Genomic DNA, 15,998 nt, shown 5'->3' on the forward strand with positions numbered 1-15,998 from the left:
ACAACTGCAGTGCTGTTGAGAAACAGCTGCAAGCACTTGAGAAACGCTAAATGAGGATTAGAAATGTGCAAGCAGATGCTCAAAAAAGTTCAGCTTTTTGCTGTTTTTTCTCTTACTTCTCTTCATTAGATGCTTTGGTGTCTGCATAAAGTTTATTCTCTTTTCTAAATAGGTTGAACACCACATGCAAAAAAAATTCCGTTGTTTTAAGTAGATTACTTGTTTGTGCTCTCAGTAGTGCAAGTCCAGTTGTATTTCAAGTCATACCAATAGAGTAAGTAGGAAACTGTGTGGAATTAACACAAACCCCTGTGTCACACTCCTCCTTTTCTCTGCCAGTGTTTAATTATTGGAGGTGGCCCTTGTGGCCTACGGACTGCCATAGAACTTGCCTTCCTGGGAGCCAAGGTTGTCGTTGTGGAGAAGCGGGACACTTTCTCAAGGAACAATGTGCTACATCTCTGGCCCTTTACCATCCATGACCTTCGGGGACTGGGAGCAAAGAAATTTTATGGAAAGTTCTGTGCAGGATCTATTGATCACATCAGTAAGTATCTGAGGGCATGGGCACTGTTTGGATAAGGGGTTAGCAGGATCAGAAGATTGGCAGAGGCGTTCTTGGTTTGGCAGAAAGTTCATCTGCCTTAACCATGTGCCAGTGCATTTGTGCACTCAGAGAGGGGAAACAATGGTTTATTTAAGCAAGGTGGAAATAGAACAAGTTAAAGACTTATGGAGCAGATTTTTTTGTTAGTCTGGTATGGTTAAACAACAGGTTTTGATTATGAGGTATGAAGAATATTGGTATTTATTTCAGTATGTTGAAGGTAGACACAAATAACAGAGTGGAGTATTTTACAGGGAAGTGTGCTGTAAAATTTTGTATTCTAAAACATGCTGGTTAGCAGATCTTTTAAATGTCATTAAGAGGCAGACCTCTACAAAAGCATTCTAAGAAACTCAACTGAAATGAGTTTTGCCAACAAGATTGTGCTTCAAGAGGAAAAGGAGGTGGAAGAGAACAACATCCTGTGGTGGTTGCTATGTTTGCATTCATTATAGTATGGGAGATAGAAATGCTGCACACTTGTGTTAACAATGAATTTCAGGTCTCTAGCAGGCTGGTGGCAGCTGGGGTTGCTTACTTATCAAACATATCTTTGTCACTTGCTCTCCACAGGTATTCGACAGCTTCAACTCATCCTCTTCAAAGTTGCACTTATCCTTGGAGTGGAAATTCATGTGAACCTGGAATTCGTCAAAGTCCTGGAGCCTCCTGAGGATCAAGAAAACCAAAGTATTATTTATCATAATACAGTTCTGTTTACAGCAACTTCTTTTTGTGCTAGGTGTTACATGAAGTTGTACAAGGCAGTCAAACACTGTTTAAGGAAATAAAGAGTTTTTTGCCCTTCTCATTCAGCCAGCCTTGTTCTGTGCAGTTACAGGCATGATAAGTATCAGTGTGACAGAGCACTGATAAATCTTAGAACACAACCCAGGCTGAGAAGCTGAGGTTTTGCACTATGCCTTTTGGCATGTGTTTGAGGCTTTGTAGGGAGTCTGGTGTGGCTTCTCGGGATCTTCTTGCAAAACCAGATTTTGATTGATAATATAAATATTGAAGATGGATTAAGTACCCAGAGCCTCGTTTTGTGTTCTCATTTGATATAACTCCCACTGGCACACAGACTCTTATCAGCATTCTTATGCAAGATTTTTAAACAATAGAAAAAGATTTCTAATTTTCTTTCTTTTTTTTAATATTAGTTTTTAGGATATAGTGTCACTAAAATATTTAAGAATTTTAATTAAACTCTGTGATATCTCTTCAAAGGATCATATAGTGACAGCAGAACAGGATGTTTAGTTTAAGTAGTTAAAGTATATATAGTTTTAAAACATGGACAGTACAAACACTTTCACATAATCAGCTTTGTAAAAAGATTAAATTTAGCTTTTTAAGTATGCTTCAATTTAATTTCTATTTAGAAGGCAATTAAAAGCACTGATCATGGAATGTTACTTTTCCTCTTTTAGTAGCCAGCTCTTCCTTGCAGTAACCACATGTATGTACTGCCTTGGCAAGGTGGCTGGGGGGTTATTTCTGTGAGAATCAAGTGCTTGATCATCTTCTTGTGGTGTGGCTCTGAGAGAAAGTTACTGCATTAGGTGATCCAGGGAATGAGAAATGCACCCTTTATCTCAGTGCCCTTTCCTCAGACTCTGAAAATCACTTCTCTGTTGTAATGCTGAAGAATTAATAAATATTATTTGTGTTTTCAGAGATGGGTTGGAGGGCTGAATTTCTCCCAATGGATCACCCTTTGTCAGAGTATGAATTTGATGTTATCATTGGTGCAGATGGCCGCAGGAACACATTAGAAGGTGGGTGAATGTGTGTTTTTAGCCTTACTGGTGGTCTTTAGGGTACTTTGAAAGATCTGAAAGTCAGAGGAGAACACAAAGCAGCAGGTTATCTTTCAATCCACAGAAGTCTGTGTGAAAGCTGGTTTTTTTATGTGGTACCTTTTGGTTTTATTGTTAAGTCATAGCTCAAAATAAAAGACATTTAATGTCATTACTGCTTCTGAGTTCTGTGTATTTGCACTCCCTACAGAATGCATTGTGGTGCCACTGGGCTTGCTTCAAGGTTAAGTAATTATATGATGATTTAACTTGAAGGAAGCTGACAAGATATATGTCAGGAGTGGCATAGCCTTTGCTGTTGTGCTGTGAATTTGCCCTGTGTGGTTGAACTCATGACCAAAAGGTGACAGCCAGGTATTTAATGAAGGCAACAGAGGCTTTGCTTCTTTGTAAATGAGACTGAACTTCAGAAGCAGCTAGTTTAGAAACAATAGCAAAAGATAATAAATAGCTCTAAGATGTGTGGGAGTAGAGGGTGTAAATGTTTCCTGAACTTGAGTCACTGCTGAGAATTCAAACCACCTGAGCTGTGTTTCTTAGAGAGACTCTGGCTAAGCTGCTCCTGCATCATAGGAACAAACCTTTTACTTTAATTAAGTATTTCCCTTTTAACTCTAATTATATCCAAGCTAGTTTCCATTCTCTAAGTACTCCTTCCCCCTTTTTTTTATTAGCTTCATAGTTTGTCTGCTTATTCTTTTATCTGCCAACTACAGTGTGCTTACAGTTAATTCCTTATAATGCTTTACTGGAAATTTCCCTACGCTGTTGTTTGGCTGTCCCTCATAAAAGACTGTTTAAATAGTCAAGCACCAGCAAAACCTAATTATTCTTACCTCACCTGCAGACCCTATCAAGAGGTTTAATGTTTATCATCATACCAGAATTTAGGGGAGTGATTGGTGCACTGAAGATATGCACAGAAGCTGGTGTTGTTATGTAAAATCCATCCCAATGAAATAACAAGAGCATATCAAGAAGCACAGAGACAAAAATCCATAACCAATTTATTTCTTGTTCTAAAATAACATATTCATATGATGTCATCTGCAGTGGGCCAAAATTACATGAAAGATCCTCTGTCCTACTTCATAATTTAATTTCAAATGAGGGGAACATACAGATGGAAAAACTTCAATGTATGATTGCAAGATTGTGGCTCAGGGGGCTTTTTTCACTGAAAAGTGAAAGCAAAGATGGAGTGGGAGCTTCTCAGTTGGTCTCACTTTGGAAATATAATAGTTAAGCCACTGAATATTTTTCAATTCCAAATACCTGTGAAAAATCTCCTTAGCTTAGGTGTGTGCACCTAAGCACTGCTACACAGGTTTTTATTTTTCACATCATTCTCTGCTGCTTTTGACTGCTGATCTCTTGTATCTTTTTTTTAAGAGCTGTTTGCCACTATATAACAAATACCTAACTTGCCATTTAGCATGTTAAAAATGTCTCCCTCCACTGAAATTGACCTGTTCTGTTCCCAGACGCATAAAATTTTTTTTCCATGTTTTTCTTTAGTTATAGTTTTTCCCGAACTTCTTCCCTTAGTTCCCCACCCAACCATTTTTTAATGAGACTTTATCTTGAATGCAGTGCAGCTTTAGTTTTGCAGCTGAAAATGGGGAGAAAAGACTCCTTACATTGAAGGGATTTTGGAGGCATGGTGGAATCTACAGATGATGTGTTGTTTGATGAAGTGTAGGGAAGACACTGAGCTGCCTTGAGCTGACCCTCCCTGAAAGTCCAGTCTGAAGTCTGCAGTGGTTTTAATTCCTGTCTTTGCTCACCAGGCTTCAGGAGGAAGGAATTTCGTGGAAAGCTGGCTATAGCGATCACTGCCAATTTTATAAACAGAAATACAACTGCAGAAGCCAAGGTAGAAGAAATTAGTGGGGTTGCTTTCATCTTCAATCAGAAGTTCTTCCAGGACCTGAAAGAGGAAACGGGTGGGTGCATTCTCATTTTTTCCACTACCAAATACAAGAGGCAGCAGGGGAACTCTATGTGCCAGGCCACCCCTTGTTACTGGTAACATCAGTTTTGAATAATCTGTGTAAAAAAATTTCCAAGTGATAAAATATTGTTGATGTCAGAAGCTTGCAGATGGAGGTGTCCATTTATGGTACAGTGGGATATTTTTTATCTTGGGTGTTGCCACATCATGGCTTGTTTTAGTCTTTAAATTTTTCTCAACTGCAAAAATGTCTGCTATGTTGAACAAATTTGGAAGAGCATTTTCAGGGCCCAGAGATTTTCCCTTAAGACATGATTTGTTTTGTTTCTATCTGTTCACATGCTGAACAGCTTAAACCCTTTGAAAAAGGCTCTGCCCTTCTGGGAGGAGTTCATTCTTTCTTTTTGATGTGTGGAGCTGATAAACTGAGAAGACCTAGAATCTGCCATAAATACTAAAAATATAAACTATGAAACACATCTTGATTGAAAGGGATTTCAGAATAGTTGCATTCACTGTCAGTTCAATCAACTCTAGTCTTGATTTACAGCTGATTAAAAAAAAAATTACTATTATAATTGAAACCAAACCACCTGATTAGACCCAATGCCAGAGCCCTAGCAACCCAAAAAACACTTTGCTCCCTTGGCACCCAGTTCTACCTCAGGAGCTATTAATGCTGCAGTTAACTAGCTGTTCCCTGAAAGAATGCTGAATAACCTCAAACTGTGCTGGGAAAAACTCCTGTTGGGCGAGACCACTCTCCTCTCTTGTTTTGTTTCCTAGCATTCTGCCCACTGATCCTTCATCCCAGCTGGGAGAGTGGATGCATCCCAAGAAGGAAAGGCACCTGCCGGGGTCAATCCTGTGCTGTTGGTAAATGGCATAGGCAGGGTGCTGCATTTGGTGACAAATGTGTCTCTCTTTTCAGGGATTGACCTGGAGAATATTGTTTACTATAAAGACAGCACGCATTATTTTGTGATGACAGCAAAAAAGCAGAGTCTTCTGGACAAAGGAGTGATTATTAACGTATGTAAAAGTGCTGGTTAAACCCTATTTTATTTACTTGGCCCAGAGTAAATGCGAACATATGCATAAATGTTGCTGGATGTTAGAGAGGGTGTTTATAGACTTAATCACTTCATTCAAGCTCAGGTTACTTGGATCTTACTGTGACATTTTTAGGATTTGCTTTTCCCTTCAGTCTGCTCAAAGTTTCAATAGAGAACTGAAAACAATACTTCCTAAATTAATCAGTTTTGAACCTGGCTGAAATGGGATCTTGACTCACCTTGGAAATACGTGAGCAGAAAATAAAAACCTCAGTTATTTAAGGGTGAACTTAGCACAGCTATGTTCAGTTTTATCAGGCAAATAAGGAAGTGTAAAAACCTACCCTAGGTTAAATTGCAAATTCTCTAAAGTGGGTGAAACATGATAGAAGAAGTCTATAAACATGATGGCCTGATCTTTCAGGGGTACTTGTGATTTTGAGGTATTTTTTTTCTTTTTCTTTCTTTTTTTTTTTTTGGTCTTCTGTAAAATATAGGGTTTATTTTCTTTTGTTTCTAGGAAGTGTTATGGCACCACTTAAGTTTCCCTTTCTGGAAACCCAAAACTGTTCAATTTTTCTTGGAAAGTAAGGCAGTGCCAAAACAGCCAAGTGTAATTTCCTGAAGGAAGTACCTGTAGGGAACTGTCAGAAGTGCTTTTGGCTTTCTGATGGGACCACTCAGCTCAGTGCCATGATTCCCTGCCCTTTTGGAGGCCAGAGGCTGCCAGGGCAGAGCTGCTTTCCATGACCAGCCTGGGTGGGAGAGAGGAAGGGTGGAACCCCTTGTGGGGAGTGGCTGGTGGGCGCTGAGCTTGTGGGTGAGGGCAGTCCCAGGGGATCTGTGGGGAGTTTGGAGCAGAGGAGCAGCAGCTGTGGCTCATCTGAGCTGTTTTCCTGACCTACTCAGCTCTTGGTGGAAAAAAATCAACCACCCCAGTGTGTCTGGTGCAACTGGGCTAATAGCAGTTCTGTGGTATCAGCTGTGATTAGGGGTCTCATCCACGATTAGCCTGGAAACAGAGCCTGCCTCATTAATAATCACTGCCTTTAAGTAGGATGACCTGTAAAGGCAGGGTCCTTTACCACTCTGCCCAAGGAAAAACCCAGCCCAAAAATGAACAGAAAAGCTGCTATGGTCCAGGTTTAAATGTGGTGTTGTTACTGGGATGTCGAGTCAAGCCTTGAGGCTGAGCCCCCCATGTTACAGCATCAGTGTTTCTGCTCTCCTGTGGTTTCAGATGTGGGGTGCTTGTGTGCAGAAAAGCATTGCAGTGATGTGGTTGACATCTTTTGATGTGAGGGAAGTAATGCTCTGAAAACATCACATAACCAAGGAGGAGCTATAACCTTCTATTGCAAACAAAGCTGCTTGTTCAGTGTGGGCAAGGAGAGTTTCAGTTTGGGGCAGTACCTGTGTTTGTGCATTGGCTTTTTGGAGGAGATGACAAGTGTCACTTGTTTCTTGTTGCTGTGAGATGTGTGGCTCCCAGTCCTGCCACGAGACTGCAATGTTCCAAATCAGAGAGAATATTGGAGTTTCTTATCCCACATCCTTTTCTCCTTGCAGGACTCCATTGATACCGAGCTGCTGCTCTGTGGGGAAAATGTGAACCAGAGCAATTTGCTGTCCTACGCCAGAGAAGCTGCTGACTTTGCAACCAACTACCAGCTGCCTTCCTTGGATTTTGCAATTAACCATTATGGCCAACCAGATGTAGCAATGTTTGATTTTACCTCCATGTATGCATCTGAAAATGCTGCGCTGGTGAGAGAGAGGCACAGACATCAGCTCCTGGTGGCTCTTGTTGGAGATAGTTTGCTTGAGGTATATCTTGGAATACCTTCCAAGTAGTATTTTCAGGTTTTTTATTTCCTTAATCCAACCATTCAATCTAGCCTCCAATATAAAATGTCCTCTTTTACATGTCCTGAAACAGTGGTATCTTCTTTGGAATAGATTTTTTCTCCCTCTTTTTTCTTTTCTCCTTTATTATGCCATAGTTTGTCATAGCTAATGCTTGGCTGACAGCCTGTGGCCGAGATCCCATTTTGCTTTATGCAAGTTGTGTTTCTGTCTGAAAACTGTGAGCTCCGTGTCCTCAGCTTGGGTGCATGGCATAATTTTACTGAATTCCATCATAGACAAAAACTTGATCCAAATTATTATTGCAGTCTCTTTGCCTTAGTGTGTTCCCTTTTTTTTTTTCTTTCTGAAGTGAAAAGTGTATGCTGCAACTTTTTGTTTTTTAAATTCATACTGACAGCCTGAGGCATTTGAAAAGAACAGTCCAAAGCAAATTTAGGAGGTGAAAAGGGCATTTTTTTCCCCTTTTTTTCCTTTAATAATTCTTAAGTCTTCTTTTTTTTCCTCAGCCTTTACCTTTTGGGTCTAAGAAATTTGTTTTTATATATAGAAGTTAAAAAAAAGGAAAAAGTGAGAAAAGTAATCTTTTCTCCCTGCCTGAGACTTAAAGGAGAGGCACATTTAAAACCTGCAAGTGCTGCTTGTGTTGCATTTTGACTCCTTCTGGGCTATTTTTCCAAGACAGTATGAAACCCTGGACTCCAAATTTGAATTGAAAGTTACTTTTGTAGTAAAAACTTAAGAAATGCAGAGAATTAAAGTGTAAGTGCTTCTTGCAGCCGTTCTGGCCCATGGGCACTGGCTGTGCAAGAGGCTTCCTGGCTGCCTTTGACACGGCGTGGATGGTGCGGAGCTGGGCGCAGGGGAAGCCCCCGCTGGAGATCCTGGCTGAACGGTGAGTGCTGCTTTGGTCCCCAGCATTTCCAGTGTTTTAAAGAGCCACAGCAGTGCTAGAAGGCAGTGGATTTCAGAATGCTAACAGGAGAAATATTTTTAGGGTTTAAATCACTGATTTATGTCACTTAAGTGTGATCCTTAAAGAAATAGACCAAAATAGATTTTATCAAAAATCCCAAACCTCCAGCCATCTCAACACCTGGTTTTTTATCATTAAAAAAAAAAATCCTGAAAGGAGTCTAAACAAATTCTTCAACAGTAACAGACTTCAGAGTTGGTCTCTCTGATTTTAACTTTGAATTTTGGTGTAGTGGTGCTCTCTTTAGGCTGATAAGTATGTGGAGAATTGTTATAATGCTGCACCAGAAACTTTTTTTTTACTGGAGCAAGAAAATCTGTGGCTAAGTACAGCAGCAGTCTTGGTGTCACCATGGTCTGATGGTTGAAGTTGCTGACTTAGGTCCTGCTGGCAGCCACCCTGCTCTGCTACAGCTGCCCAGGCTGTTTTGGGATTATGGGATACATAATAGGGACAGTCATGGTTGCGGGAATGCAAGCAGGAGCTTTACTAACTACAGCACTTTGGGAATTTTTAAGATAGAAGTCTGTGGGATGACTCAAACACGGCCTAGTCCCAAATGGAAAATTGAACAGCATAGTAAAAAAAGCTGTGGTGGTTATAGGAATTGCAGGATGACAGGATTTAGTGCTGTTATGTGGTAAAGAAGTTACTTCTTGAGTAGATGTTAAAGCAAAACCAGATGACTGGATGATGTAACCTCCTTTTTTTTTCCTTCCTTTTTCTTGCTCACTTCCTGCCTCAGGAAAATATGGGCATAAGCTCTACGTGTCCGTCTTGTCCTGTTTCTGTCTGGCATCCTTCTGTTGAGTGGGGATAAGAAATGGGATGAATGCATTATGCATTTGGTCTGTAACACTTGTCCTGGCAGAACCAAAATAAGGTTTAGGCAGCTGCAAAAAGCCCCAATCCCTTATAAATAAATATTTATTTTAATGCGTAACTCTTGCATCTTTTTCCTCTGCAAGAGAGAGCATTTATCGACTCTTGCCTCAGACGACCCCTGAAAATATTAATAAGAACTTTGACCAGTACACCATTGACCCAGGAACAAGATACCCGAACTTGAACTCGAGCTGTGTTCGACCTCACCAGGTCAGTACTTAAAAGGCTTGCTTGTGAAATCAGTTCTTTTTATATCAAGGGTAAATAGAGCTGCAAGGAGTGTGTAAACAAAATCTTCAGGAGACTCCTTAATTTAGAGCCAGCTGCTGATAAAGTTAACCTGGAAATAAAACTGTTTTTTTGTCTGAAGTTATGCTGGTAATTGCTTTTCCTTGTAGGTGAGACAGTTATATGTTACCAATGAGCTACAGCAGTGTCCCCTTGAGAGAGTGAGCTCCATTAGAAGATCAGTGAACCTCACAAGACAGGGTAAGTGACATCTCCTGTTTGCTGTGGCTTAACGTTTATAGCCTTCTGAGCATGCAAAAGCTGACTGAAATGTTTGCTTTCCCGTTTGTGCAGAGTCAGATATTCGGCCTAACAAGCTTTTGACGTGGTGCCAGAAGCAGACGGAGGGATACCGAAACGTTAATGTCACTGACCTGACCACCTCCTGGAAAAGTGGCCTTGCTCTGTGTGCCATCATCCATCGCTTCAGGCCTGACCTCATGTAAGTGACATCTGTGGAGCACCTCAGCTGAGGCATTTGCAAAGGGTAGCAGGAGACCAGAGCAGCCCTGACACCCTGCAGTCCCCTTCTGTGGCTGCTTTCTGCAAGGAAGTGCACACCATAGCCAGGTTTGGAGAGGGGAAGGGTGGGGTTGGGTTTGCTTTGTTTCTTCTGTGTGTCCTTGCATGCTGTTTAAAATGAAATATATGTGCCTTCAAAGAGCTAGGAGGGTTTTGAACCCTATGATTTATCATGTTTGTGGGAGTCATGTGTCTATTTAAAATGAAATTTGCAGTTCTGGGGGAATGTGTAGAACTGCGTTCCCAGATCCCTGGAGACAAGTTTTGGTGTCTGTTTGAAACCACGGCCATGAAGCACAGTCCTGAGTTACAGAAATGCTGGGTGAGCCTGAAGGAGCCATCCTCCATGTGTTGTACTGGTTACTGTGACAGTCAAATAGGGAAATGTTGGACCGTAGAGATGGAGGTTTTGCACAACTATGTCCAGGAGAGCGGAGTCCTTTCACGTGGGCAAAGCAAGGGCTGGGCCTTGAAAATTAACTGCCCTAGAGGTTGAGTGTAAGCCAGCATTCCCCTTTTGGCACAGTTTCTGGGGTCCTAGTGCTGCATGACCCAACTCCATGCATCTGAATATTTTGTAATGTCCCATAGTTAGATACAAGAAGGTCAGTGTGTAACAGGTGTCAGGAAATGGCAATTGCTGACACTGCTGGGTGCAGTCAGTGGGGTGATTCTATTGTCTCACCAGTCTCCAAAATGCAGTGGATGCGTTCTCTTGTCTTCCTACAGAGCCTTAGGAGTCACACATAAATTACTGTCAACCTCCCTTTATTGTGGATAAATGAAAGGAATGATTGAACTTTTTTATGAGGTGTGATAAATTGGAAAAAAATAGGAGTGGTACCTAGGGTGCTTGTTTGTACAGTTTTGCCAGAGAAAGAGCTGAGATTTTAAGAATAGGAATTTTTTTTTGCCTTGAGTTGGTTTAAAAGAATTAGAATTCTGGATGTTTTTGGGGGAGAGGGTACAGAAAGCAAAGTAATCTTTGCTGCCTGTGGAAAACATGTTCTCTACACTGCTCTCTGCGAAGTCGATAAATTTATCTTCCTGAGCTAACAGACCTCCTGCTGTTCAATTAATGTTGTGTTTGGATCTTGTTGGCTTTTTGTATTCAATGAGTCTGCAGAAGGACTTGGCTGGATGAAAGCTAGGCAGGCAAGAGAGGTGGCTGCCAGTGACAGCCCCCAGCTCCTGAAATGGGCAGTGGGTGGATGAGAGAAGAGGAGAAATTCTTTGGGGATTCAAAAACTCACATTCCACTGTGAGGAGAAAGAAACTACCCTGCCTGGAGCTTTGTAATTTATTCACATGTTTATTTTAATCATGAATTTTGGAAGCTGCTCAAAAGATCAGAGTCTTAGAATAGGTCCCATAGAAAATGGATTAGAGAGTGGATAACAGAGTTCCAGATGTGTGATGCACTTATTTAGTACACTGCTAAATTCACTTGTGACCTGGACAGGAGGTCCGTGCTCAACTGTGTGTGTAACACCTTAAAAAAGAAAGGTAGTGCCTGTGCATGTGTATGCATACACGTATAATGTGCTACTTCTGTAGAATGCTGTCCCAAATTTATTCCTCTGGGCTTTGATGATTTATGAAACTAATTAAACCTAAGTAATCTGTTGCTAATGGATGAAGTCTGTAGTAGTTCAGCTGTATTTGGAGAAGGAAAAGGTTTCTTAGCACTTCTGAGGAAGAATTGCATCTCTCCAATAAATAAGGATATTTTTTGTGGGACTGCATCAAGGTCTAGTTCAGTGAAAAAGCTTTTAAATTACGTTTCTGGCAAAGTCAGTATTTGTAATAATGGTATTGAAACAGGACAACCCCCGTGGCAGGGAGAAATGATGAGGAGGAATCCATGGGTATCAGAAGGCTAATTAATTACTTTCTTATACTATATTATTCTACATTATATTACACTACATTACATTACATCTAAACTGAATGTGCACTCAACTCTGCACACAACTGCACTCATCTCGTGACTGTCCCCTGACAGTCCCGACACACACACACGCTGGGCTCTGATAGGCCAAGGAAACAAAACACCCCACTTTGGGTAAACAGTCTCCGTATTTTCGTTCTGCTTTTGCACAAACACAGGCACAGCAAATAAGATAAGAATTGTTTTTCCTTTCTCTGAGGTTCAGAGAATGTGAATCTCAGAAATCCTTGGGAAGAATTGTGCCTTGTTTTTCTCTGTGAAGAGAAATGCGGCCACATAGCAGCATGTGCGTGAGCCTCTTACCTTTGGCACTGTGTGGACTCTGTAGCTTTGACCCAGTGAGATGCCTGTGCCCTCATTCCCGGTGCTGCTCTGCCACGGGCACGGGAGCACTGTGTGTTCCCGAAGGGAGCAGGGAACGAGTGATGCTGCTGTGCTGTCCCCGCAGTGACTTCGAGGCCCTGAACGAAGAGGACGTGGTGAGGAACAACCAGCTGGCCTTCGACGTGGCCGAGCGGGAGTTCGGGATCCCGCCGGTGACCACGGGCAAGGAGCTGGGCTCGGCCGGGGAGCCCGACAAGCTCAGCATGGTGCTCTACCTGTCCAAGTTCTACGAGCTGTTCCGGGGCACCCCTCTGCGCGCAGTGGGTGAGGCACGGCGGGCCCTGGGCTTTGGCAAGGGGGAAGGGGCAGCGTTCATCCAGGCTGCTGACAAGCGCTGCTCTTGAGCCAAGAGGATTTTCCCAGCAGAGCCATTCTGGCCTGCAAGAGTTACCTCGGGCTTAACACAGGAAAGGGGGAACATTTTGATTGAACACCAAGGTTTTGTGGGTCCTTGGTGGTTTCAGGGAGTAGGAGCTGCTGGATGACTGCTGCTTGACATCAGGAAGGGCATGCATCAAGTTGTTGGTGTGATTCCCTGGTAGGGATGACTGCACACAGCACATTCATGCTTGTGTTTTTCTCCCTCTTTTTTAAAAAAGCCACCCTACATTGTATGTATTCATTTTATTTGCCTATGTTACCAACACTCAACTAGAAAGCTTTGGCTTAGTCAGAATAATTTAAAAACAAATGTAAATAAATATCCTAAGTAGTTGTTTTTTCAACAGATGCTGTTGAGAAGCAAAATGAAGAAAATAATGATCCTCATTTACCAAAATCGAATTTCATCTGTAATAATTATATCAATTTAAGTTTAACAAGAAAACGAGTACCAAAGGTGAGTTGTGAAGCAAGACTTGCCCTATGAATATTGTTTTTCTGAAAAGGTGAAAAAAAAAACTTTCAGGCTCAGAAATAAGGGGTTTATGTATACACTGAGCTATTTCTACCTGTAAGAAAAAGAGTCCTGTAGCTCTGTATTCCTGGAGTTAAATATACAGCCATTTTATTATATACCAGTTCAAATAATCAGTGCTATGTTGCACTGTTTATTGATTGGGAGGGAGTGCTGCTTTTTGAAAAAAGCAGTGATTTGCACAGTTTGTGGGTTCTGTCTGGGTTTTGAGGAGAAGTTTTCCAGCTCCCACAGAGGAAACCTGCAGTGGTGACAAACAGTGGGCAGGTTGATCAGCAGCTTTGGGATAACAATCTCTTAGTCATGCCCATGTACTTTTCTCTCTTGGTTACTTATTAATGAAAACTTACTGACAGGCCCTGTTATATCCCTGTGTTATAAAAAAATCCATGCCCATACATGCTGTGATTAAGGACTACAGAGCCTTGAAGCTTTGCAAAGGCCCAAGTTTGCACATGTACACATCCACTGCATTTCTCAGTATTTTAATATACTGCTTTTTAAATTTGTTGCTCTCTTGTCTTATAGAAATGTGATTTCTATTTTTTTCACCTGAAGAATTACTCCAGAATTTCCAGATACTTCCTACACTGACTTTTGTCTTGAATTCTTTCCATCTGCAAACCCTTTTTCAAAACCTGTGGACAGTCAATTGTCCAGTAACTTCAAATATCCTTGTTAGGAAATAATTATTTCCTGCCACCCACATATACACAAAGCTAAGTGACATGGTTCCCAGATAGCCAAGCTGTGAGAAACCAAACAGGCAGAATAGACTTTGCTTTTTCTTGTGGGTGACTTCTCTAGAAGGGAAACCTTTATCATGACCACAATGTTGTTTTTCAGTGAGTTGTTTGCAGAAGTAAACAGACTTTTAGCAGTGGGGAGAGCTTTCCATTACTGAGCCATAGAGCCTCTGATTAACCTCCTGTCATGAAATAAGCCTTCTGTCATAGCAGGAGCTGGAGTTCTTGGCAGTACATGAAAGCACGAGGTGATTTGCCTGAAGGGCCCCTCTGGTTTCACACTACGGGAGCTCGTTGGAAGTGAGAAGTGGAAGTATTATTTCCCAAATCAGCTTGGGAAACAAGGCATTTTGTGCGAGGTTTTGCAGCTCTGTCATGGATGGGCTGTCAAACCAAGCAAGGTGGGTTAGGGTACTTGGATTAGAACAGACTTGGGAGTGCCACAACCAGCTGAAACTAGCTGGGAAATTAAGCTCCTCGGAAAGCAATTGCTTGAGTTTGGGGTTTGGCTGTGGCTTCAGCTTTTTTAGGGTTCTTTCCCGTGCAGAAAGTGGTGCTGGGCATTATCCAGGGGTATGTGTATCAAATGTTCTGTCCAGGCTTTAGGAGAGCAGAGAGTGTTGCTAACTGAACTTCCATGGCATGTAGTTGTCCTTGGATTGGGCTGGAGGAGGGATCCTTATCTGGGCGCAGGCTGTGAGAGACCAGGAAGGGGGGCCTGGAGCTGGGGTGGCTGTGGCTGTTCTGGCAGCCTGTGCTGAGCTGGATCATGTTTTCCATTCTCCTCGGAGTGTCAGCCCGGCTGGAGAGGAACTGAGATTTCCTGTGCTCCAGACTAATAAATGAATGGAGGTGTTTACACAATGCAGGGCACAGCCCTTTTGGAGTCTTGCTTGGCAATTAAATTGCTTTGTCTTTCACTTCTTTGTCAGCGTGTTAATGAGAGTCCTTTCTGTCTGATTTCTGAAAGGTAGCATCTTGCTTTGCTCCATTCACTCAAGCAAAAGCTGCTTTTATGTGGCCCAGGCTATTATGCAGAATACATTGTGCTGTTCTGTGTTCACCCTTTCTGGGTGGACTGAGGACTGTAGGTAGTGCAGAGCTGGGTTTTGCTGAGCTGCTGCTTGAAAGACAACGTAGCAAAGCAAAGTAATTGAAATATTGTCATCTGAGTCCTTTGGTGTCTGCCCACAACTTGTTTGGGATTACTCGTCTTCACTGCATAATGATTTATTGCAAACAGTCTATATGTAAAAAGAAAGCCTGCATTCTTTGATCTTTCTTTATTCCTTTTTGGGGTTTTTTAAGTTGGCTGAGCAGGCACTAAGTTACAGCGTGGGCAAATGCCAATAAGTGGAATATAGTTTGTTGTTCATAAACTGTCACTGTATCAAATCTTCATGACTGAATGTTATAAGAAGTTATAAAAATTTGCCAGCATTGACTACTTTTCAAGTTTGTGCAGACTGAGTATGAAGTATTACTGATTTATGTAATCTCTAGTTGAGTAAAATAATGAAATATGTGTGTGGCTTGAACACAAAAGAAGCAGTTTTGTTGCTTAAGTATTGTAATGTTCAGCCATAGTCAGGGAGGTGAACCTTATGAGGAGACAGATCTTTAAGGCAGACAGTAATTGCTCAAAAAAGGAAGTATGACTGTACTATGAATTCATGATCTGCATGCAGATACATGGTTCAAGAGAGATTTGGGGGTTACAGTGAAAGAGTGAGGGGTTTCTGGGTTTTGTTACTTCTTTGGAAAACAGTACAGTCTAGCTGAAAATTCACAGAATAACTCATGCTGTAAAACCTTTTTCTTCAAGGATGTGTTAGTGCTTTATGAATTCTAAACTCCTCAGCACTGAAAGAGGGAAAGATTAAACACCAAGTTGTAGGGCCTGCTCAGCACAGTGTACAAGCATGTGTTCTCATGCACTGGAGTCCAGTGAGAGCTCCCAGTCAGGGGCTGTGTGGCAGCTCTTCCTGCTCTGATAGCTGCTGAGCTGGGGGCTCTGACGGGGGG

At 41.8% G+C, this 15,998-nt stretch overlaps 1 protein-coding gene across 10 annotated transcripts in view; it reads left to right on the forward strand.

Moving 5' to 3' along the window:
• Positions 1-15,998, forward strand: part of MICAL2 (microtubule associated monooxygenase, calponin and LIM domain containing 2) — a 72,420-nt gene that overhangs the window by 37,938 nt on the left and 18,484 nt on the right. For all 10 annotated transcript variants that reach the window (XR_005629370.1, XM_039725148.1, XM_039725147.1 and 7 more), the window contains exons 3-14: positions 340-547; positions 1,181-1,297; positions 2,287-2,388; positions 4,221-4,376; positions 5,316-5,416; positions 7,009-7,266; positions 8,085-8,200; positions 9,250-9,376; positions 9,565-9,655; positions 9,749-9,896; positions 12,376-12,575; positions 13,040-13,149. Coding sequence is in view for 9 of the 10 variants with exons in the window: in XM_039725148.1 (XP_039581082.1) it covers positions 340-547; positions 1,181-1,297; positions 2,287-2,388; positions 4,221-4,376; positions 5,316-5,416; positions 7,009-7,266; positions 8,085-8,200; positions 9,250-9,376; positions 9,565-9,655; positions 9,749-9,896; positions 12,376-12,575; positions 13,040-13,149 (1,734 nt within the window). In the remaining variant the exon portion in view is untranslated. The remainder of the gene's footprint in view (positions 1-339; positions 548-1,180; positions 1,298-2,286; positions 2,389-4,220; positions 4,377-5,315; positions 5,417-7,008; positions 7,267-8,084; positions 8,201-9,249; positions 9,377-9,564; positions 9,656-9,748; positions 9,897-12,375; positions 12,576-13,039; positions 13,150-15,998) is intronic.

The sequence above is a fragment of the Passer montanus genome, unplaced genomic scaffold (assembly GCF_014805655.1).
Source record: "Passer montanus isolate IOZ18808 unplaced genomic scaffold, ASM1480565v1 scaffold54, whole genome shotgun sequence".
NCBI classification, from domain to species: domain Eukaryota; kingdom Metazoa; phylum Chordata; class Aves; order Passeriformes; family Passeridae; genus Passer; species Passer montanus.